Below are 26,170 nucleotides of genomic sequence, written 5' to 3' on the forward strand. Positions count from 1 at the left end.
GCGCTCGTGTTATATACGGTTTAATACAAAATACATGATTGTGGGCAGGAATATACAAATTTTGGTCGATATACATGATCGTTGGTATCTATTCAAACGAGGGCCATGAAATACATTAGCAAATTCCTACAGTATTTTAAGGCAGGCGATTACGAATTATTTAAACCACGTTTTTCATCTGTCACAGATTTTATAATCATTTTGAAGTGGCTGCTTTATCTCGAGGAAAACGAGCGGTAAGTGTTATACAAAACAAAATCTTAATAGCAATTTGATCACTTTTGCGTCATTTGACAGTAAGAATAGTAATAAATAGAGGATAATTTCTTTTCCTACGTTAGGCCTAATACCTGGTATGTTTTTTAGTGTGGTACACACACAAAAAACAACCCCAAAACAACACTAACAACATTTTAAAAAACCCACAAAAACGAGTGCCGTGCCGAAGCCACGGGCTAAAATGCTTTATTAACATTTTTTTTTATTTATAGCATCAATCACAAATTGAAATATATACAGTATTAGCGTTGGAAAAGAACGTTTTCTTTTTGTTATATTTTTTTTTTATCACCCTAGCGAAACACTTTCTGCAAATGGCCTTAATAAAGGAAAATAATAAATTAACCTAAACCACTTTGAATGTCGACCGTATCTTTTATTTACACGGCATCATGCGCAGAAGAAAATACCAACTGTGCCGGGATTTCAGACAGCAGATGAATTGAACTTGATTCATTGAACATCATTAGCAATTGTACAATCAAACAGATGCAACAATGAAAAGTGGAACTATGAAAAATCGAGAATGTTAGATTTGCGAAGGATTTATTCCGAATCATTGTCTGCTAATAGAGAATTCATGTCAGTTGCTGTGTCGGCGATGCCCACAGAGCGCGCCGTCCAAATGTGAAGTTGCGTTTTGCTGACAGACATAACACTGTGCTATAATTTATCTGATGGCATGTAAAGAAGCTGCTTAAATTATAGTATTTAAAAGTTTCTTCATTTTGTAAGAGCTCAAGAAATTAATTCTGGTTTGAAAGACAAGATGACGGTAAAACTCAGAAGACGTAGCTGTACAGTACCGTTGGTGTTGGAGACCTCATAATAAAGGTAACTGCGTTAACTTCGCTTTTTGTTTGGTAATTTGTTGGATATTATCTTTTGCTGATCTTCTTTGAGCTTGGAGTAAATTTTACATTCTGAACATTTTTATTTGCACTTATCTGCTTAATATGTATTGCTGGGATATCATATAGAATATGAAGTCAGTATAATGGTACTATATTTTACATATTTGAATGATAAAAGACTGGTAAATGATATAATGATAAACTACAAAATAAATAATTTGCCCATTATCCCAAATATGTTAATTAAAACAAACATTGAATGTAAATTCAGATATAATGAGCAGTTGTAAGAAGTAAGAAATAACATTTTATCCATTGAACCTGTTATGTGTTATCATCATCAGTTTTAAAATAAACACATGGAGACAAGTTTGCTTAAATTCTAAAATTAACACACACACACACACACACACACACACACATATGGTATTTTAATCTAATACAGAAATGGTGACATTGATATATGCAGACCAATAGTTTTTTTCTTCTACAGATATAAATTAAAAAGCCTAATTCTGAGAGTTTCACCTACAACATTCATGATGGGAAAGGGCCACTAATTAAGAGCTGACATATGTGGAAGAAAAATACCATCCATGTTGAAAAGGGCTAGAGGTAATGTGAGAAAACATAATTTATCAATCTTATTTAACATTATTGTTGATATTTTATCTCAACTGGTCAAAAGGCTAAGTGGGTTTATGTAATGGTCCAGAGTGTGTTATTTATTTCACATCCCCTTGTGTCTTTCAACAGTAAGAAATTAGCTACTTTGGAGTCCATAGTTCTGATCAATTTGTTTATATAAAACTTGGTTTTGGGCTTAAATCAACATCTTGGATAAATCTAATAATGAGCAAAATCCAAGTATATACATGTGATCATGTATAAGACTAGTTGAGTTTTTTAACCAGCCTAAAAGCCATACTTCCACAATATAGGCTAAAATCATTAAGTTGTCCTTGAAGTTTGATGAGTGTTAACCATTAATAATAATAAGGTGATCTTTCATCTGAGTATGTTACCACCGCATGCAATATTTATACATGTAGTGCAGTTTTTACTAAATGTAGAATACATGCTTATATAAATGAGATCTAGATTGAAGAAGTGAAGATGCATACAAATACATGAGGTTATAACCACTACTGCTGATTCAAGTTTGATCATGCTTGGCCATTGGGCTTATATAGTCAAGTTTCACAATGATGCTTATTATGAGTGTGATAAAGGTATGGTAGTGAAGTGACCTTGCATCTGATTGGCAGAGTTTCTTATGATTTGCACAACAGTGTTTATGATCCAATTTAGATCTGACTTGTTTAATTATTTGCTTGTATGTCTGAGGCTATAAGCAAAATCTATGCATATAATGTGGTGGTTCTACATCTCACTAGCCATTCTTGCTACTGCTCTTAAAACTATTTCTCATTAATTTTATCAGACTTGGTGAATAGATTTATCTCATCAAGATATAGCAAAAGAGCAATTTTGTAAAAAAAAATATTCATTCATATTAAACTCAAATTCTGCATCTGATTGGTTGACCTTGCAAATACTATAAGGGCTCTATTTCTGACAAAAAGAGTATTTTGATCTAATGTAGCAGAAATGCTTATATGATAAAAACATTGAACATATTTGATGACAAATAAGAAATAGTTTTTCATGCAAATTTGATAAACATTGATAAATCGGTTCATATCATTAAAAGCTTGGAAGAGTTTGATTACATGCGAGACCATCACATATTAATCAATCTTTATTTAGAGAATTATTTTTGTCAGGATTTAGTAAAATATGTAAAATCAATATGAACTGGTTTTGTTATGTACAGCAACACTAGTTGTTTACTGAGTACTGAGGGAATTGGAGTAAGGCAAGGGTACATTGCAGTAGGTAACCTGGTTGACTTGATAACAGGATTTTAACACAAACATTTTTATCAGGAGTCTAGCATACTAACCATTGATTCACTGCAGATCCTGCCCCCATTAGTTACCTTTTAATACATAAAGCATTTGGGTTTTTTATGTCACAAATCCCATAGGGATTAAAATTAACATCATAGGTCTCACTGGATAGTTTTGTATTTTGACATCCCTCTAATTTTTAAGGTAGAAGGCATGAACCTAATTATCACAAGACTAGCATTTATAAATTTACACATAAGCTAAATCTATAATGTGGTTCAGATTTACTTTGAGTTAGGCATGGAAATAGGTTGGCTTGTTGGTGACTGCCTGTCACAGTTAGATGAGCATTGGAGATCATATGCGTAACTTAGTCTGCAAATGAGCTGCCGACTTTTATTTGTGTCTGCTACAGAGGTAAATATAAAAAAATCTTGATGGTAGAGGGGTGATGAAAAGTATGCTAATTTGTTATAGTACTAGTAAACTTTATTCATGCATAAGGCACATACTGATTCTTTTAGTTGCCTTGTCACAGAAAAATATTGAAAATAGCTATTTCTAGTAAAAAATGAATGTAAAATGTACCTGCATCCTTTGACCCTACCAGAACCAAACTAAAAGCTCAAATTTGTGCAGCTGCTTTTGCTCATCACAAACATAATTGGGAGTATAACTGCTAACCCTACCCTCTAGCACACATTTCATTCATTCATTGGATTAAAGTCGCATGCACCTTTCAGTATGTGCGACTGTTTAGTTTGTACACGTTTGTGTACTTTTTGAATTTAGCGATTAACCGCTACTTATACAATGCCCCCAAGCAAGCAAGCCGAAGCCCAGGTGCCCCAAAAGGTCCCGCCCAGGCTCTCGTCGCTGCAACCTTCTCCATCGCTGTACTCCGTTGGTGGTCTGTTTCTGCATCCTGCATCTCCTTCCTCTCTCATTTCAGGCAGTAACCGAAGCACACCAGCAGCAGTATTATTAAATTTTCGTTGCAATCAATGCCCAGTTCCCTATATTTATTGGGCTATTCCTGTACAATCTTGCCAAACATGTGATTGTCACATACGCTTCAGATATTCCTGAGTTGTGAATTTTCCTATCTTTTGTAAGGTCTATTAAATTTTGTGTACTTTGCGTACTTGAATTTTCCGAAAATTTTTTCACATCTAGTAGGCTTTTAGTAGCCCTTTATTTTGTTTTGGAGACCTCAATTTGGTTAAGTATTTCGTACGTGTGGCTTTAAACCAATCAGTGTGTTTCAGGGCCAGTAAGTTGTTGGTCAAAAGAGGGCTTTCGTGGGTCAGAATGAAAGCCCTATGTGGTAAAATTTGTTTGTAAAAAAAAAAAAAAAAAAAAAAGAAAAGAAAAGAAAGAAAAGGTGGGTAGGGATGGTGTATGCTATATTTGTGTGATGGCTATAGACATTTTTGTTCGTTTTTTCTGCTTTTCCCACATATCCCGACAACACACATTCACGCTCACTTTCTCATTCACACTTATAAATAGATGTGTGGGGGGGTGGCCTTTTTTCTTTTGTTTGATTTTGGGAAGGCAATTCTTTTCATACTGGGGGGTGGGGGTGGTTTGATTATTTAAGGCATACTCTTTTCATTGTTTCTGCCTTCATTCCCCAAGGTCTGCAAGTGTCCTGTTCTTTCTTCTTTTACTGCCTTAGGACGTTTAACTTCATTCTGTGCCTTTTCCTGCTCTTCTTTATTTCAGCTCTTTCTGCCTTATCCCGTGTCCGTTTCTGTTTTGGTCTTCTCGTCCTTTTGATACTGCCATGTTCGCCGTGAGATGTTTTCTTCGAGGGAGGTGGTTTGATTGCCTTTGTTTCCCTTCGCTTTGACCACTTGGCTATTTACCTGTTATTTTTGTTTAGCTTAGCTATTTGTGATTTATTTGAATGTATATTTTTTTTATTTTTATTTTTTTATATTTTTGTTATTTTTTTTTGATCTTACGGGACCTAGCATGCCATTATAATTCCGAAACAGTGATTTTGTAATATTTTGTCCTTATCTGGTTTTTATTGTTCGGGTTATGATCGGCTGTGCCAGTCTGTGAACCCACGATACCGAGCCGGCCGTCACAATTCCCAAACAGTGATTTGTAATATTTTGACTGGTCTTTGATTTACTTTTTAATATTTTTTTTTTTTTTTTATTATTTTTTTCCTTTTTTTTTTTTTTTTTCTTTTTTGAACCTACGGGGCTTGGCATGCCGTTATAATTCCAAAACAGTGATTTTGTAATATTCGTCCTTATCTGGTTTTTATTGTTCGGGTTATGAGCGGCGGTGTCAGTCTGTGAACCCACTAGCCCGAGCCGGCCGTCACAATTCCCAAACAGTGATTTGTAATATTTTGATTCGTTTTTTTCTTTTTTGGTTCGATCTTTTAGGTTTATTGGTTTTAATTTCTTTACATGGTCTCTCTTTATACCCAACCCTTCATTCGGTTTAGATTTGTCCCCTTTTGCCTATTTTGTTAATGAATGTCATGATGTTATTATAGGTCATTCCTATATTATTGTTTTTTGCCACAAGTAACTCCGGGTATGTCCACTGTTCTCCTATTTGTTCCTGTTGAGATTTTAGTTCGGCCCTTTCCTGGTTGTATTTGGGGCATATATTTATTAAGTGTGCGATTGTTTCTGGAGTTGGGCAGTAGGGGCAGTTTTCGGTTGGTCCCCTTTTTATGTGTTTCCCTGCGCATCCTGCCAATAGTGTTTTACCTGTTCTTATTCTATTTATTATTGTTATATCGTATGGATTTTTGAAGGTCGGACTTTCGACTTTTCTACTTACTTTTTTCATCATCGTGTGTATTAGACTGTTTGCATCCGATTTTTCCTATAGCTCTTGCCACATGTCATTGATCTTGTCCCGGATAATGCTATTGATTTCAGTGACGCTGTATGCTATATTTTGGGCTTTTGGTTCGTTTGTGGCGTTTTTTGCTTCTGCATCTGCTTTGTCATTGCCTGGGATTAGGATGTGAGAGGGTATCCATACGAATTCAACGTGTTTGTTGTTTTTTTCAATCTCTTTAAGTAGCGATCTTGCATGATTAATCATATTAGGTCTGCTCTTGGATTGGTCCGTTGCTAACGATTGTAGTACACTGTAAGAGTCGCTTAGAATGAGTGCCTTAGTTGTGGGGTATGTTTTTACGTATGTTAATGCCATTAGTATTGCCATGAATTCTACCATGTATATAGCGCATTGGTCTGGGAGTCTTTTTCCAACGGCGACATCTAATTTTGGGATCACTATCCCTGCTGCAGTTTTATTTGGATTTTTGGTTTTTGATCCATCTGTGAAGATTTGCGTGTATGTCTCGTATTTGTTGTCAATGTACGTTAGTATTGATGCTCTTAGTCCTATCGGGTCATTTTGTTTTTGTCCTAGTTTACGTAAGCTAAGATCTATTTGTGGTGTGGGACAGGTCCACGGGGGGTCTGGGTAGTACCTTATTTTTTCTGGGTTGATATTTGCGATTTGAAATTTCCTTTTTAATTCTATAATTATTTTCCCACTAGGTATTTTTTTATTTTTTCCTTTTGTATCGAATGGTTTGTCACATGCTAAGAGGGCTTGTAGCGTGAGGTGGTTGGGTTGGTGTATTGATATTCGAGTCGAGTATCGCAGCATCAATTCCTTCCGCCTTAGGTCTAGCAGGGGTTCTCCTACTATTATTAAGATATCTTGTGTGGGGGTACCATTTAGGACGCCGGTGCATACCCTTAGCGCTTTTGATTGGACTGTGTCTAGTTTCTTTAGTAACGTGGCGTTCGCCGCTCCATATACCTGGCAACCGTAGTCCAATTTTGCTCTTATAAGTGCTCTATATAGGGTAACGAGTGTTTTTTGATCAGCCCCCCAATTCACCCCTCTGAGGTTTCTGAGGAGGTTGATGTCTCGTTTGCACTTCGTTACGAGTTCTTGGATATGAGCTGCTCACGTGAGTTCGTGGTCGAATACCATACCTAGGAGTGTCGCTTGTTTTTCGAATTTGATGGGTACCCTCTTTAGGGTTAAGTTTGGAGTGGGTGGGGGGTGGCCACCTCCCGGATTGAAAACTATGCCTACTGTTTTTAGAGGTGACAATTTAAATCCCCATTTATCTGTCCAATTTCCTATATCGTTTAGTCCTTTTTGTAAGTGCTTGGTCGTTTCTCTGCTGGCCGGGTTGCCAGTTTTCCATACGGCGCTGTCATCGGCGAATTGGGATAAGTCAAGGTGGTTGGGTTTTACCGCTGTTTCCAGGTCGTTTATCATTATATTAAATAAAGTTGGGCTGATTACGCTTCCCTGTGGCGTGCCATTTTCCAGTTTGTATTGTTCGGAGTAGTCTTGTCCTAGTCTGACTTGTATCTTTCTATCGGTTAGGAAGTTAGCAATAAATTTGTATATATTGCCAGTTATTCCGTATGGTTTAAGTTTACTTATCAGTCCCTTAGTCCACATTAGATCATATGCTTTTTCCATGTCTAAGAAGATGGCTGTAACATATCTGGATTTTTTAAATTTTTCTCTAGATGCTAATTTGACAGGGGTTTCTAGTCTCATGAGTTGGTCTATTGTGCTTCGGTAGTTGCGAAACCCGCTCTGTGTATTAGCTAGTAGTCCTTTGCTTTCTAAATGGTATTTCAGCCTGTTGTTTACCATAGTTTCCATTATTTTACATATATTGTCTGTTAGTGATATGGGCCTGTATGATTTTATATCGCTTGAGGGTTTTCCAGGCTTAAGAATCGGGACCACTACTGCCTTTTTCCATCTTATAGGTATGGTACCGGTTTCCCATATTTTATTAATGAGGTTAAGTGCAATTGTGACAAGTTTTTTGGGTAGGTTCTTGTACATTTCATACCCCAAAGTATCCTCCCCGGGGGATGTGGTCTTTTTGCCGGCGAGGGCCTTTCTCCATTCGGCTTCTGTAAACGGAAGGTTTAGTGGGCCGTCATTATTTCCTGCTTCCTTTATGTTGTCAGAGTTGCTTTCCTCAAATTGCCTTTTATGATTATTAAACTTATCCTCTAAGTTGGGATTGCTGCACATGTTGGCGAAATAGTTTGCGAATAATTCTGCCTTATGTTTGTTGTTTTGTCCAGGTATGTTGGGGGTTATTGATCTAGTTTTGCCTCTCATTTTTTTAATTCTTTGCCACACCTCCTTCGATTTTGTGTTAATATCTAGTTTTGAGCAGAATTCTCTCCATGAGTTTTGTTTAGCTATCATAATAGTTTGTTTGGCAGTTTTTTCCTTTTCCTTGTAGTAGTTAAAGTCCCTATTATTTTTAGTTCTTTTGAATTTGTTTAGAGCTCTTTTTTCTCTTTAATTGCTATTTTACATTCATTATTCCACCAGGGCACTGTGGGTTTGGGTGCTACTCCTTTAGTTTTAGGAATTGTTTCTTGGGCCATTGTGTTAATGGTTTCTATTAATTTGTCATTAAAGGTGTCAATGTCCCGGTGATATATGGTTTCTGGGTCGATTGAGTCACCTATCTGTTTGAACCTAAGCCAGTTGGCCTGTTCATATTTCCATCTTGGTGTGAAGGACGCTTTATTTTGAGGTATTCTAATTTGTATTTCTATATTTATAAGGTAATGGTCACTTCCCATAGGGTCGCTTTCATCAACTTGCCAATCAGAAATGCCTGCTAATCTTGGTGTGCATAGAGATAGGTCTATTGCTGATGTGTGGCCTGTTCTGTCATCTATCCGGGTGTGCATTCCGTTGTTTAGAAAAACTAAGTTGCATTTTTGTGCCCATTTTTCTACAATTTTTCCTTTAATGTCCGTCTTTTGACTCCCCCATAGTTCATTGTGCGCATTGAAGTCCCCGCATATTACCACCCATTCTCCACAGTCTTTAATCATTTTGATTGTTTCGTCTGCACTTAAATTGCGCTGCTCATTTGTTTCATAGAGGTTAACGATTAGTACCTGCTTAGTTTGAGCGGTTATTTTGACTATCTGTATTTCGAAGTCATTGGGCGGTCTACTATCTGTTAATTTATGCATTTCTGATGTAATTCCATCTCTAACAAAGGTTGCTAACCCCCCTCCTCTTGCTGTGGGGATCGATGCTTTAGGTATTTGGTGTTGTAGCCTATGATGTTTGGGATACGTGAGGTATCATTTAGGTGGGTTTCCTGTATGCATATAACATCTGGTTTTCTTTCCTGTTCAAGTATTTTGTTATTTAGTTGGTCAGTGTGGGCCCTAAGGCCGCGTGCATTCCATTGCCATATTTTGATTTCTGCTCTGGAATCCATCTCTAGTGCAAAAAGTCTTAATAGTTTGTTTAATTTACTGTTGTTTTCGTTTTATGCGTGTTTCCTACCAGTGAGGGTGCTACCTATTTATTTTGTTTTTGGTATCCTGATTTTTGTTTTGGCCTGCTTATAGTTTACCCCATGGGAGATCATATATTCGACTAATAGGGCTTCCTGGGGCATTCTGCATGGTTTGGTTTGTGGTTACCACTACAGTTAGCGCAGTGCTGATTGGTGGCGCTACATGTTTTCCGGTCTGGGTGGTGAAGACCACATTGATTGCACCGGAATAGGTTTCCGCAACTCTTAGAGTAATGCCCCCAATTTTTGCAGTTGCCACAGAACCGTGGTTTGTTTTTGAAAGCAAAAAATTATTTAGCCTCGAGTTTTTCGGCTATTTTGATAGTTTCTGGGGTGGCGCCCTTAAAAAAGAGTACCACTGCAGTGCTATCCTTTCCCCTTCTTGTTTTTAGGCGGATTGCTTTCTCTACTTCCTGTCCTTTACTCCTTATGTAGTCTACTATTTCATTGGTTTTATTTTGAGTTGCTACGTATATGACTCCTTTGTTGTGTGTTTTTGGGGGGTTTGGGTCTATGTGTTGTTTTGTTCTGTTGTGTCTAGTGACCTGAACATTTATTTGGCCTATTCTTTCAATTTCCATATATTTGGCAATCTGTTGTTCAGTGGTGCATTTGATTATCAGCAAGTCGTCTCTAGTGCTTTTAAGCGTGAATTCTCCTTGGTGATGTTTGTTCAATTGCCATGCTATGGTTTTAAAGGCTAACTTCGTTATTTTGGAATTTACTCCCTTGACGAAGAGAGTCAGTTCAGCGGGGTGTTTCTTGTTTTGGATATTTTGCAGACTGGTCTTTTTTCCCCTGGTGTTTGTCTCTTTAGCTGACTTTGTTTCGTTGTCCATAACCGGCTTGCTGTGTCTTGTATTCTGACAGTTAGTGTGTTCCTTATTCTTTCTAACTGGTATTTGGGATTTGGTTTTCCTATTATTCTTACCTTTTGTTGAGTCGTGTGTGACTGCTTTATTTGTGGTAGGGTGAGGGCGTTCTGTTTCATCTAGTAGGTTCTCAGTTTGAGTCCCCTGGCTGCTAGTGTTTTTAACCAGCGTGGTCTGGGTTGTTTTTGTGCTTGTTGAGTATTGTTCCTCAGTTTGGGTACTCATGTCGGATGTAGTTTTGCGGTTACTCGGTAGATTGTCCACATTCTCGTTTACGCTTGGTGACAGGTAGAGTCTACTCATCGAGTCAGTTGGGGTCGAGTTGAAAATTGGCGTTAAGAACTGTATCTGTCGTTTTTCTCTTGGGGGGATGAGACTGCTTCGGAGTAAGTTTGAATTAGTTTATCTGCCTTTAGGTTGACCAGGCAGCTGAGATAACTATTTGATGATGTGACATTAATTTTGTTGTTATCCATCTTGAGTTTCTTTATTTGATGTAAGGTATATATGACGGGATATTTCTTTAGTTTTAATCCTGGGTTTGTTTTGATTTCTTGCAATTTATTTGAGTTTAATTCTAGCTTAAAGCTATCTTAACTATACTTTATTCTGCTTAGTACTATGAAAAAGCAACAGCTGTAAGGGGATATGCAAATAGCTTTTATTCTGATTTGTGTAATTAATTATTATATTACTATTATCCAATTTAAACTTATTGAAAATTATTTTCTAGCCAAATGGTCAGAGTAAAAGGTTTTACTTACCCCGATCCAATTTTCTTTTTAAGATCTTTAGAGTTTTTAAATACAGCCTTCTAATTATACAAGTTTCATTACATTGGTCAATAATTAGTCACATGTGATGACACTTGTAACTAATCAAACCACAGCAACTGAGAGCAGACTAAGCACTGATATTTATATGGTACAGTGGCAATATACAGTCTGTCTGCCGCAACACATGAAACAAACTGGACAAATCTGAAAGCCTTGAATTTGACTTTATTTATCTGTATGGTAGAACAGAACCTGAGTTGAAAAGCTTTTAAAGAAAGACCTTGATATCAAACCTAATAATAACTACAGGAGTTATATTATGGATAATTAACCATTCTCTCAGTTTCAAACTGGGCATTCCATCCCATGGGGTTCTAAATGTAAACCAAGTGTAACTGATATCCTAATGAACTGTAAAGACCATAGCAGCACAACAGCAGGGGACCAGATATGTCCAGATCCAGAAATCATAGACCAGTTTCAAACTGATGATGAACCACATAAAAATTACACATCTGCTAGAACTTATGTTATGAAGATAACTTAAATTGCATTATTATTAATCCTCCTCCTCACATTCATCATAATTGAGATGCATCATATATGTTTTATTGTAAAATAGTTTATGCAACATAATTCAGTGAAGACCTTTGCTGCCAATTTACCAGTGAACCATTTGTTTCAGTGAACATATTTTATGTTGTAACAAGGAGCATCATTTAAACATTATGATACACTTATCATACCTGTATATGAAATCTTAATACTAACACTTATACTTGCAATACTACTACTAATAAAAACACCTGCATTGATAATTTGATTATGTTCAATTGGACTTGTATCTAAATGATCACCAGCTGTATGAAAAGACATATTTTAATATATAGATATTGGATGGAATACTAGTTACCACAATTGAATAGTCATATGATAAATGATATATTATTTTAAACAATTTATATTTGCAGTGAAACATACTTTTACATTATTTTCACTTAAATTTCATTTATAGAGCAGTATACTCTGCATTCATTAAATTACTGAAATGGTTAATAATACAACAACAAATACTGCAACTTCCAGAATCACAAAAATCAAAAGATATAAACAAAAACTTCCCTACATGTATCAACAGTTGTCACTTAATAGACAGAACTCTGAAGATTTAGAATAGGATGTTAACAAATTAGGTATTCAAGTTAAAAAGAAAAAAATACCAAGTAAGCTTACTACCAAAAAATCAAACAATAACAGTGAATTTTAGTACATTCCCAGGAAACAGAATATATGATTTTTCTTAACTTGATCTGATACATCTTAAATCTATAGAAAATGATTCATATTGTATGACTAAAATATTATGTAAACAAAAATTCCATCACTTTTTTCAGATGCAACATGCATACCCCAACCCATCCTTCTTGATCATAAAGTATACCAGCATTCCACTATAAGATGGGGAGCTGTAGTGGCTCAGTGGTTAGCTTTCTGGACCTGTGAAATAAGGTAGGTTCAAATTCTACCATCAGACCAACCTGGGTTAGCTACCATGGTGTGTCCTTGGGCAAGGCACTATACTTAAAGTGCCTTGGCACTAAATAACTTACTTGTGTTGGTTTACCATAAAAGGCCAAACCAAACACAAAAAAACAACAACTTTAAAATATGAGTTTTGTCAATACTAAGTAATTGAAAATCATACTGAAGAAATGTTTTTGTTAATACAGTTTAATGGATCTAAAAAATCTCTTTCTTCTGCAGGAGTTTAAAATGTTAAATTAAAAAGGTCATGGTACACATTGCTTTGTTCGTACACATCAGGCTCCGTAACCCATATCCAACTAAAAATTTTAGTAGAGTCTGAATAAAACATATTTTAATCTGGATGATAATATTCTTTCTCCATTCATATATTACACCACCAAGATTGATCCAAATAAGATTACATTTTACTATAACACTGAGGATGAGTATGCCTCTTAACAACTGACAAATGTGGAGAGAATGGAGTTAAACTGAACTTTGATTTCTTTTCAACCATAGCACAAGATGATCATTTATTATGAAAAAACCTGAATAAAGTTGGAGTTCATAACCATGACAGTCTTGATACAATATGAATTCAATATATTATTGTTGTCTTGAGGTATAGTTCTGTATATTACAATCTCACACAAGATCAGGGTATATTTTAGTACCATACAGTTAATTCGGGATTGTATTAATACCTATTCTGGTGAATGAACATTAAATAAGATTTACTATTTTGGAACCAGTTGCAATAAAGTTTACTAAACAAGAGAAAATATGACTTTACTATAATATCTAAAATGTAAAATCTGCAAACAGAATACTTGCTTGACTTTACACTTCAACTATATCATAATATTTATTTGAAATGAATTTATACAAATGGCATTAAATTGGGTTTCAGGCTGGTAATGACAATGGTAGTAGTGAATAGGGACGGTCTAGGGACTAGGGAACTTCCATGTTAAAAAGGGTATATCCACTCTGGGGACTATGTAATTTAACATGGGAGAAAAAAAAATATCCATTCTAGGGACAAGGGGAATTTAACATGGGATAAAGAAAAAAAAACTATTCACTCTAGGGACAAGGGAAATTGAATATGGGGAATAAATCGTGGGACTGTCTTGGGACTAGGGGAAATGGAACAGGGTCGGGACCCTATTTTAATAAGGTCCCGACCTGATGGGTCTATGAAAATGGAACAGGCGAAAATTGAAACAGGGAGGGGTCTCTATTTTTTTATTATTTTTTTAAACAAAAAAATAAAAAAAGGGGTAGGCAATTGAAAGTCAAGATCTTTTCGAGAGATAGGAATGGCCCTGAAAAGGGCCTTTGGTTTTATGTTAATATACCCTTAACATAAAGGGCATCTGTGACATCTTCTTCTTGACCTTAGGCTGCGCCTGACTGCAGGACCATAGATTAAGACTCTTTTGAGGCATCCTTGATGCTCCACATAAGATTCTTCGCATCCACAGGCTGGTGTCTGTCCTGTGGATAACTGTCCAGTTGGATCGGACATACATTGATATGTCCGTCCGGAACATCATCGAAGACACAAGCGTTGAAGATTGTACATCGGTCCACATGTTGGGGTGCTGAGTAACAGGTGAAGGAATGCAGTGAACTGTACTTATTTATAGGGGGAGGAAGGATTGAAACGGATTGAGTTTGTTGACCAATCCAAACACGCGTTACAAAATTCAGTCAGCCCACGTCCAATCCGAAGAGAGCAGTCTGTGACGTCACATAGTCTATATAGATTCGCTAGCGCCTGTGCGCAGTCAATCTAAGCGACAGTTTTTCAACATGACAGAAACTCAGAAAACGATCAGTTTGGGTGCACTGATGGTGGAGACTACCCAAGGGAACCCAGACTTACTTTCAGAAGAGGTGAATTGGGATTTTGTGGATTTTTTTACCTTGCAAGAATTTGTTCCTGAACCTTCGTCACCTTCTCCTTCATTACCGCACATGGAAAATTTTAGACAGAGACAGAAAGAAGAATTGGAGAAATTTATACAACAGCAAAAGGAAGCGGAACAAGCTTTTCTCCTACAGCAACAGCAGCAAGAAGAAGAGGTAAGAAAAAAACAACAACAAGAAGACGCAGCAGCAAAGAAACAAGGGTGTCAAAATCAAACGGTCACGGTACTGTTAGACATTTTAGCGGAGTTAAGAAGTCTGAAACAAATGTATCAGACTTCTTTATTACGGCCGAAGAGAATACGACCTTCCCAAGCTAAACACTCCAACCCTGTGACTACGCCTACTGCACCACCCTTAGTGATTTCAACGAAATCATCATCAACAGTACGCAGTCCAGAAGTAGGCCTTGGCCATGGCAAAGGCTTAAGACAGTTAAAGTTGATTGTTTAAACTCACCCCTTACACCAAAAAAGTCCCTTTTCAGGGCCATCCACGTCTCTCGAAAAGAGATAGACTTTCAATTGCCAATAACTAAAAAAAACCATTTTACCCAATAGTACCTGTCTGTGTATGAGTGTGCGTGAGTGTAGGTTCTTATTTTAAAATCAAAACCCAAAGACACTTACCTTTTATAATTAATTTATTCTTTTATAAATATTTACAATTCACAATGCACAGCAGAGCACTTTAAAAAGTTCATAGACTTATTCTGTCTCATTGTTCACTCTCTGTTTTTTTTTAATTTCTTCAACATCATAGTCTTTTCCTCCTCTTCCTCCTCACTTTCTTCCCTTCTTTTCTTCTCCTGTTTCTTTTTCTTCACCTGTCTGTTTTCTTCCTCTTCTTCTTCCTCTTCCTCTGAAGAATCCCTCTCTTCTTCTGACTCCTCTTGTTTCTTTTTTGGGCAGTCTGGTGACCAGTGTCCTTTTTCTTGACAATAATAACAGGTATCTTGACTTTTGTCTCTTCTAACCCCTTTTTTTTTTCTTTTTTGACGGTCTGGACACTCTGAAGACCAGTGCCCTTTCTTCTGACAGATATAGCAAGTATCTTGACTTTTATCTTGAAAGGAAGGAGAGTAGTCCCTCGGCTGGTCTGAAGAGAATTTTCTAATGACCCCTCGCAAAGCTCTGATGAAACGTTCGATCCTGGTAGTCTCTTCCATCGTTGTGCTCAGTTTGAGAGTGAAATGAATAGTGAAAGGACAAGACACATACCCTTTATATACGCTGGTCTGCTATGACTATAAATTAATCCATGGTGTTTAAACTTTAGTCATTTGACTTTTTGCTATCGAGATGAAATGATCCAATTCATTTGAGAAGAAAGAAGAAGAAAGTAAGAGGCAGAAACGTGATCTATCACCTCGTACTAGGGCTGAAGTCTTGGCACAGATTCATGCCAGTGATTTTGAAGAGGACATGAGTGAACCAGAATCCAAACCCTCTAAACAAAGTTTACCACCCTTAGTCAACCCTGAAAAGTACTATGACATTCGAGAGACGGAAAAGCGTCCCTCTAGAAAATTTAGAACTACGGCTTACAAATACACAGTGAAGTTTAAAGATTTCAAGTCTGAAGTACTGTTAGAGAAAGCAGAAGGGTTCATCACCGACATGTGGGATTCTTTGCTCACCACACTCAAGCGACAATGTCAACCCAAAGAAGATGATCGCTTGAGACTTTCCATACAACATCACGGCTTGAAATCCCCTGTTTGGATCGAGTTTAGCAGCCCTGCAGAATTGACCACTTCCAAAGTCATGGACAAGATTCAACACGTGCAACAAGCTAATGACCAGTTTGACATCACCGATGGAAAAGCCACACTGGACATGACCCACGTCTCTCCTCCTCAAGGGACCGGACAATGCAGAAAGACCTTATTGGTCAACAACCTTCGCATTACCAAAACAAGTCTTGTCCAAATTAACAATTTTCAAGACCACATGTGTTTAGCCCGAGCCATCGTGGTGGGATGAACCTATGCCGACAAGAACGACACGGTAGAATGGAAAAGAGCCTGGGAGAACATTCGAAAATCGAACCGAGCCAAACAACGAAATGAAGCAGAACTTCTGTTACAACAAGCATGCCTGTCCAAAGACACATCCTGTGGCATTCCTGAGATGCAAAAATGCCCTAGCTCCACGATACACCTTGAAAGTGCACCCTCAAGAAGTGCGCGGGTCTCTGTTGTTTCGAGGGAAAGACTTTAAGGATGGAAAATACATTCACCTCTATCATCACGATGACCATTTCGATACCATTACCACTATCACTGGATTCCTGGGATACAAATATTACTGTGAGAAATGTGACTTATGATGGTTATAATAATCGAGAGCAACACAAACATTGTGGATCGAAATGCTCAGGATGTTTGGCCTCTCAACCCTGTCTGAGCGAAGGGCAAGAACCAGTGCATTGTCCTGCTTGTCTGCGCACATTTGTCAGCCCTGCCTGTTACCAACAACATCTGAAGATGCAAAGTTCACAGAAAAAATGTGCTTGTCAACTCCTGAGATTGTGCCCAATGTGTGGACAAGGTCTATGTATCAACAGTACCAAGGCACACGTATGTTCAGGAAAGAAAAAATGTCACATTTGTCACTGCATCGTGGACTTGGAACACCAATGCTACATGCAAAAATACCAATCCCAACCAGAGAAAGAGGATGGTCACAAGAAGAAGAAAGGCAATTTCATCTTTTTCGATTTCGAATGCATGCAAGAGACCGGTATTCACATTCCTAATTTCTGCGTGGCTCATTGAGCGTGCGAGAAGTGATTCAAGAACCTATCTTGAGTTATTGCCCTCACTGCAGTAAGATTCCTGGAGGGCGTGAAAAAATCTTTCAAGGACCGAACACACTAGCCGATTTCACACAATGGGTCTTAGACCCCATCGACAAGACGTGGAGCCAAGAGGACATCGAACATTATTATGGAGATTGTCATCACCATGCCACGGTGATGGCTCACAATTTCTCCGGATACGATGGACAGTTTCTTTTGAGATGTTATACGGAACGTGGCATCGAGCGTCCTAAAATCACTTTGAACGGAGCCAAAATCATTTTCATGCAAGTGGGACAAGTGCAGTTTAAAGATTCGATGAGCTACTTAGCCATGCCTTTGAGTCGAATGCCTAAAATGTTTGGAATGACAGAAATGGCTAAAGGGTACTTTCCACACTTTTTCAATACAGAAGCCAATCAACACGCCGTTCTACCCCATTTGCCTCAGGCTCACTATTACGACCCTGACAACATGCGTACCGAACGAGAAACTTTCTACGCTTGGTACCAGGCTCACGCCTCCGACCCTTTCGACTTTCAGGAAGAAATGCTAAAGTATCGTCGTTCCGACATGGACATTTTACGGCGATGCTGTGGAAAATTTCGAGAACTGTTCATGGAACACGGAGGGGTTGATCATTTAAAAGAGGCTTGCACCATTGCCAAAGCGTGTTCCTTAGTCTACCGACAACGATTCATGCTTGAAAACACTGTGGCTGTCATCAGTCCTCAAACGACCAACTATGTCAAACGTCAATACTCAGTCAAAGCCCCATGCTGGTTGCATTACTTGTGCGACAAGGAAGACAAATGGATTCAGCATGCCCGCAACGGACAGGGCGAAAAGATCATCGGAATGCATTCGGTCGATGGCTGGGACTTAGAAAACCCCAAGATCATGTACGAGTTTAACGGTTGCTTATTTCACGGATGTCCCGTCTGTTACCCTGACCGCGGCACTAAAAATCAGTTCTTACAACGAACCATGGAAGACTTGTACCAGGCCATTTGTCAGCCACGCCTAAAGTTAGAACAGGAAGGATACCAAGTGGTGGAAATGTGGGAACACAAATACAATCACCGTTTGAACACCGATCCCGAGTTTAAACGCCTCATGGAAAGTTACCAGTTCATGGACCCCCTGAACCCAAGTGATAGTTTGTACGGAGGAAGGACCAATGCCACCTGTTTGCTGTACCAAGCTGACGAAGAGAAAGGAGAAGAAATCAAATACTTGGACGTGTGTTCACTGTATCCCTACATGTGCAAATATTGTTGCTTTCCTGCAGGGCACCCACAATTGTTCACCGAACACATCGACCTAAAAAACATTCGACAATACGAAGGCTTGATCAAGTGCAAAGTTTTGCCTCCCACGAACCTATACCATCCCGTCTTACCTCGCCATTGCCAAGGCAAACTTATGTTTCCTTTGTGCCGTACTTGTGCTGAAACGTGCAACCAAGATCAACCTTGTCATCACACCCAGGAAGAACGGGCCTTGACGGGGACATGGGTCAGCGTAGAATTGTTCAAAGCTCTGAACATGGGATACCAACTGTTAGAAGTGTACGAAATTTGCCACTTTCCCAAGACACAATAATTCCACAAGGGTGACCCCACGCAGAAAGGCATTTTCGCAGACTACGTGGATGCCTTTTTGAAACTGAGCAAGAAGCCAGTGGCTATCTGTCCTGCTGTCACACTCCCGAAGACCAAAAGACATTCAGAGAGAAATTCTGGGCACAAGAAGGCATTACTTTAGATCACATTGAGAAAAACGAAGGCAGGCGATCGTTTGCCAAAGTGATGTTAAATTGCTTGTGGGGTAAAATGGCACAATGACCGTGTTTACCCAAGACGGAGTATTTGACCGAACCTTCCCGCTACTTTCAGATGATTCACGACAAAGCCAAATTCATGAAACACGTGGACGTCGTTCGTGAGGATTTGATCTTGGTGAATTACGAAGAAGATCTGAACTTTGTAGAAGATGACCCCTTTGGAAATGTCATCATTGCAGCTTACATGACAGCTCATGCTCGCTTAAAATTGTACGAAGCTTTAGAACTGTTAGGGGAACGTGTCCTGTACTTTGACGTGGACAGTTGCATTTATATCGATCACCCGAGTCAACAGCACCCTGACATCGAAGGAGACCGTTTAGGAGCCTGGACAGACAAGCACCCCGATGACAAGATTCGTCAGTGGCGGTCCCAAAAATTACGGCTACGAATACTGGGACAAACAAGGAGAAGTGCACACGAAGTGTAAAGTGAAAGGACTTACTCTGAATTATCGTACCAGTCGAGTGGTCAACTTTGGCGTATTGAAAGAAGCCTTGCAGTCTAGAGAAAGTGACCACCTATCAACCCAACAAGATTGTGCGTTTACCCACACACCACATCGTCAGTCGACCCTTGGAAAAAGTCTATCAAATCGTGTAGCAGAAGCGAGTGCGGCTTCCCACCCACTTTACTTTGCCGTATGGACATGTCGGTATAAAACATTGGTTGTAAGAGGATAGCCACCCACCAGAAGGATGACTTCGCCACAGCAAGAATCGAGTGAGAAATCCAGTGAGAACTCCAAGTTCAAACCCTACCATTTTCCAGTCTTCTTACTTAACTATTGTGATTGTGCCCGTCGATTGGACACGTTTCAAAAATGGCCTACGGATAGGGAAGGATTACCTTCTTCGTATGTTTTAGCTAGAACAGGATTTGTCTACTTCGGACCTGAGTCAGGATTGGGATACGAAGTACAGTGTTTCACTTGCGGACTGAAGTTACGAATGGATCTATGTATCTACAAAGATTCAGCTATTCTGGAACATACTCGATGGTCTCCGCACTGCCCTTACCTTTCAATGGCCTTTCCACCCATTAAACTACGGTACAATTATGACGGTACCTTAGAGACGGTACCTTCCAAAACTAGACGTAAACACATTGCATCCTATTTCATTGTTGTTTCTTTTCCACATAATAGCTTATTTTTTATAAAATGTTAAACTTTACTAATCTTTTTTCAAGATCACTTTAGTTTGCAAAAATATATCTTGTCATTTATTGGCATTCTACATTGAATTTTGTAAACTAGCTATAAACCTGACCTAATTACTCAACTTAACTGCTGACAGAAACAGTCTACAGTAAATGTATTTCATTTATATAGCTCGATGGATAAACATTACATCTTTTAAAGCTGTGCACAGAATAGGCCGACATATCACGAGTCAGGAAAACATGGGGGTGGTATCCCCTGTGTCCAAAATTAATATCATTTTGAATAGAATATTCTAGTGACAATTGCCTCTTTTCAAATGGTAAGCATTGCTTTTTTTTATTTTCGTCAATCTGTCAAATTCGGTATGCATTTTGCTTTAATATTTGAGATGGAAACCTTAGGTGCATAGAAATGTCAGACAGCATTGTACATCATGGATGGTGTCCAACATACTTTTATGATCATAAAACAAAATCCCATTTTTTAGTTATGGCCACTGATTTAAAAAATATTCATCCAAGCTAAATATAATAATAATAATAATGAGGACTTTGTATAGCGCCTAATCTTTAGAAGCTCTAAGCGCTTTGCAACATTAGACAACATAAAAACATACACAATGATATGATTACAAAAACAAACACCATGAAATTAGAAAACATAAAAAACATGCTGAGAATATTTAAGGTAGTTAACATTATTAAGTCATTAAGTTTGTTTTTGTAGTCAGAATAAGTAGTTTTGAGAGCACTCTTGAATGGGATCACTGCGTCTTTGTGTCTAAGTTCAGTGGGCAATTCATTCCATGTTGCTGGGCCCAGGTATGCAAAAGAATGCTGTCCATGTGACTTTGTTTTCATAGTGAGAATAATGAGTATATGATTGTCGGAAGAGGAGTGTAAGTATCTTGCTTGTGTGTACACATAGGTGAGGTCGGATAGGTATGTTGGACTAGAGTCTGTCAGTGAAACGTAGCACAGAGAACTAATGTTGTGTTTGATTCTGGATCGAATGGATAGCCAGTGTTGGGTACAGAGCAGCGGGGAGGTGTGCTCTGATTGTGGTACTCTAAGTATGATCCAAGCAGCTATGTTTTGAACTTTTTGAAGTCTCTGCAGTAGATATTAAGATGAACCAGACAGAATTGAGTTACCATAGTCCAGTCTTGAAAGCAGTAATGAACACACAAGTGTTTTAGTGGCATCAACTGAAAGATATCTGAGAATGGAGCTGATGCGTCTCAGCTCAAGATATGCAGCCTTGCATATGTTCATGACATGTTGGTGCAATGTGAGAGTACTGTCCAGAGTAACACCTAGGTTTTGTACTGATTGTGTGAATTTAATGTTGGTGTTGCTGATATTTATTGTGTGAGGTAAAGGATGTGAATGAGAAAGTATTTGTGTTGTAATCAGAATGGCCTCAGTTTTATCATCATTCATCTGCAGCTTGTTACAAGTCATCCATGATTTCACATCAGAAATGCACATCTCTACACCTTGGATGGTAGCATCAACTTCAGTTGGGTGGCTAGATTTGTATATTTGGGTGTCATCAGTGTACAATTGGTGAGACACTGGATGATGATCTATGACACTTGAGAGCAGCTGAGTGTATAGAGTGTAGAGAACAGGTCCAAGAACAGACCCCTGTGCAACACCACAACATAGATCAACTGGGCTGGAGTATAATCTATTTGCAGACACAATTTGTGTCCTGTGGCAAGGGCGATATGCAGATTGTACATTGCTAAAAAGACTGTTTGAATTCAGACAAGATGCAAGCTGGGATTGAACAACCTTTTGTAAGATTTTTTATATGAATTGGAGATTAGAAACCAGGCAGTAGTTCTTTAAATCCTTATGGTGTAGTGTTAGTTTCTTCAGCAGAGGTTTTACAATGGGAGTTTTGAAAAATGATGGAAATTATGCTGATGAGAGAGAGGTATTAATAACATCAGTTAGTGAAGGCAATACTGGATCTAAGCACTCAAGCAGCAGTAATGTTGGAATTGGATCAAGTTCACATGACTTTGGTGCACTCTAGGATGATTATTTAAAGATGAAAATCTCAAGTGGAAACCTTTCTGGTCAGCCATCTCATCCAAAACCTCCTGAAATGGAGAGTATTTTGCAGACTCCAAGATTTCCTCTTATCCTGCTGGTATGTTCTATTTAGTTTATCTGGTCTCTTTTTATTTTTTATCAATTGCTTTTATACCATGCCACAATTGGAAATTCTTTATCAAAAGTATGTATAAATTTCATCATTTTTCTGTCTGTTTAATAAGATGTGTTTAAGAGTACTTACTTACTCATGATGCTGTATATATGAGATTAGATGTTTTGTTAAAAAAGAATGCATTTTGTGATATATTGTATCAGTGCTTTATATACAGTGGTCATTGCAACCAGTATGCATTTTGTTTACATGCCAAAAAATCCAGTCTGATTTCTTTGTTTCTTTTTTACTGCAATTAAGGAGTAGTGATAATCTTTATACTCTTAGCTGCATCCAGAAGGACAACACCATCACCATCCCCATCCACTCTGGAGTGGAGAATATAAAGATTTCTCTCTGCCAGTTCCTCTGCAAGTAGCAAGTATTGAGGATGAAAAAAAATGTACATTATAGAATAATGAAACAAATACTACAGGTGTTGACTTTTATATAATCTCTTATTTCATTTACAGCTCTCTAAATACGAGTAGGTCAATTATACACTGTATTTATGAATTTAATTCTCATCTAAGGTAGTAGAACTGTTTTATGTTTGACAAAATGTTGGGTAATTTGTGGCCATACACTAAAAACACATTTTGTAGCATTTAAAAATGCTTATGTTCAATGCACGTAAAACTCATTGGTTTGTTGTCACTTCAGTTGATAATAGTCTTGTCATCTTGTAGACATTTTGAATGTTAGTGTTCAATGCTAAGGTCGTATACATTGATTCAACATCAAAATTTGTTTGCAAAATGGAAGATTATGACATGAAAGCACAAGCTCTTGTAGCTTAGATACTGTTATTTCAGAACATTGTGAGATGTTAATTAATTAAATTATAGGTCATAAAACATACTGTTCAAGACTTATTTGTGCAAATAAACAATGAATTGTTTTTCATTGATGTGTCGACTCTTCATCATTCCATTGGTTTTTTTATTTTTCTTTCTGATGTATACCATTGTCTTGTGTAAGTCAGACGCCTAAACCATCTACATTGAATGCAGACTTTACAGACACCAGCAGTGAAACAACATATCCAGGGAATAAAAAAATAAAGGATTATAGGGAAAAGTTTTCATATAAACTGTACAAAAACCATGTATTTCATTTCATAAATATATTTCATTGTTAAACCCATGTTCACTGTACAGATCTTTTTAAGGAGTTTATAATAATGATCTTGATCTTTCAAAACTAATTTCATCACAAATCTGTTACAGATTTCCAGTTCAGTGTACTTATGAAACTGGACACAAATATTGAGAATTTGTTGGAGCAGCTGGCCCTCCAAGTTCATACACAAGGCCCAGACACAGAATATAGAGAAGAAATTCTTGCAATGCCATGTGATTCAGTGGAGGAACTAGAGGGCCTTTGCCAGAGGTTGGAGGAGAATCCCAAACTCTCCAAGAAGATGGTAAATTGGGGCTTTATTTTCTATTTAAAAAAACTGTTATAACCTTTATTTGCTGTTGTGAACCTCAATATGCATTATGCAAGTTCTGCAGTGCCTGTATAATTATTTTTGGGGGTGGGGTGAACATGTAGTGGTCGGCTGTTTTGTCTTACGGATGTAGGCCAAAACATGTTTAGAGATGAACATGTAACAGGTATTTTACTACATATACACTATTACATATTATGTGGCTACTTTAATTCAATCCTTGAGTGAATGTCATTTATGAAGTTAATAGATTCACGGTGGTTAATTTGGTTTATAATTGCTATTAGTACATTGTGTTGCATAGTTAATGTTATCAAATTTTTTTCAAGTTAGAGAAATTAAATTTGCTTGCAAAACCATGGCAAAAAATAACTATATACAAGCATATTTTGTCACATCGATCATGAAATACTACTACTAATAATAATATCAAAATCAAAAAATAGTAATATTATTATTATTATTATTTTCAGATATGCTACTTGAGCTCCCTTGGCAGGTTTACAATTGGGGATAGTGTCTGCAGGATGATGAAAAAGCTTAAAACAAAAAGACTGGCTAGAGTATAGTCCAAAGGGACGTAAAGGGAAAAAAGCATTTCAAGAGCTTGTGATATGTCAGGTTTTGATAAGTAAGTATGGCTTGATTTAAATTGTGTTTTTCATGTGACTTGCCAGAGATTTTTAAATGAATTGATAAAGTAACTTGAGACACATTTCAAAGTACATGTTTTAAAAATATTCCATTGATTATTGCTGGCATTTAGAAAAATGCAATGCATCCTTTGTTGTGAAACTTATTTTAAAACATTGTATTACTCATGCAGAAGCCTGCTTGAAAACTAATGGCAAAGCAAAGGCAAATGGAATGGAAGAGACCATATCAGAGACCCTCAAATATGCACCCAACCAACGCAGAATGATAAAAAACAAGGTAATCCAAATGACTCTTATTTCATCAATATTGGATTCAGTTTCGTCTTTTAAAGCATAGTATTTGCAAAGCGGATGCATTTCTAAACTGATAACAAAATCAGCTTATCCTATTGCCCAGGACTATCAGAGCTACAGTCCAGCTAACTACAATATGCATATATCTTGTCTGATCGGACAAGTGCCTCCATTTGGAATTTTTATTCACATGAAATATTTGGATGAAATAAATTCATCTTTGTGCAAATTGATTGCACCATCCACTTGCCAGAAATGACAAGTAAGTGCAAAGTTATCTTGTATCATGGCTTAACGATAGTAAGGGAAGCACAAGTGCAGTGAAGAAAATTTCATACATTTTTATAATGCTGATTAACATGACTTCTGCATATGTAACTAGTGCTGAGATGATATGACTTTATTTAAGCATTACAATTTTGTTTTAATTTGCAGGTGCCTGAGCAGAAGAAGTAATAGATAAACTTTACAGTGGAGTTGGAGACTGATTCTGATTCATAATCTTAATTAAATCTAGAAAATAAACATTAAAGTCATATTAAAATATCTGTTGTATTGTTTCCTTCTTTCATTTTTCTCTTAAAAACAAATGTCTGAACCTTTAGTCTGTAAATTCAGTGGATTCCTTATCAGCCCATCTACTTTTACTTTACACCATGCTACTTTAAAAAAAAAATGAATTATCCCCATTGGGGTAGGTCCCCCCAACCCCCCACCCTACTTTGTCAACTTACCTGCCACATTTAAATCTAATGGAAGGCCCTGCTGTAAAGCCTGTTAGTAAAACTACCCAACAAGAGGATTTCATACATTTGCAACTCCTAGATGGATGGTAATGTTTTCATTTTTGTAATGTAGATTTGGACATTCTTGCCACCAGTATGGAATATGTGTTTCAGAAACACAAGCAGCTTTCATCAGATTTGCATATAGGTTTTATATGTTGTGAGTATGTTGTAGGAAGTTTTTTTAAATAACATCATATGAGATGATGCCAGTGGAAATGGCAGAAAAGTGTCTGTATTGTTCACCAACTACACCTTGTTCTTACAAAATGTGGCTGTTACACATTCCCATGATGATGTCACTGACAGCCATCAGTGAGGAATGCCCCAACAAGCATAATACAAATCGCTTCCATTGTAATTGTTACAATTCCATTCTGACCACTCCGGTGTCCTAGTGGTTAGAGCGTCCGCCTCAGA

At 37.5% G+C, this 26,170-nt stretch overlaps 1 protein-coding gene across 2 annotated transcripts; it reads left to right on the top strand.

Moving 5' to 3' along the window:
• Positions 1-702: 702 nt before the first annotated feature.
• LOC149770021 (uncharacterized) lies at positions 703-25,509 on the top strand. Of its 2 annotated transcripts, XM_089949521.1 has the most exons (7): positions 703-1,113; positions 1,627-1,748; positions 12,462-12,576; positions 23,792-23,988; positions 24,489-24,646; positions 24,842-24,948; positions 25,401-25,509. In XM_089949521.1, exons 4-5 carry the CDS (start codon positions 23,812-23,814, stop codon positions 24,582-24,584), a joined length of 273 nt encoding a protein of 90 aa, XP_089805647.1. In that variant the 5' UTR covers positions 703-1,113; positions 1,627-1,748; positions 12,462-12,576; positions 23,792-23,811; the 3' UTR covers positions 24,585-24,646; positions 24,842-24,948; positions 25,401-25,509. The 2 variants fall into 2 exon arrangements, with proteins under 2 accessions (XP_089805647.1, XP_089805646.1); XM_089949520.1 differs by lacking the exons at positions 703-1,113; positions 1,627-1,748; positions 12,462-12,576 and having other exon boundaries at positions 12,595-23,988.
• The last annotated feature ends 661 nt before the right edge of the window (positions 25,510-26,170 follow it).

This window comes from Sinohyriopsis cumingii, unplaced genomic scaffold (assembly GCF_028554795.1).
Source record: "Sinohyriopsis cumingii isolate HCF-2022 unplaced genomic scaffold, ASM2855479v2 utg002863l, whole genome shotgun sequence".
Taxonomy (NCBI): Eukaryota; Metazoa; Mollusca; class Bivalvia; order Unionida; family Unionidae; genus Sinohyriopsis; species Sinohyriopsis cumingii.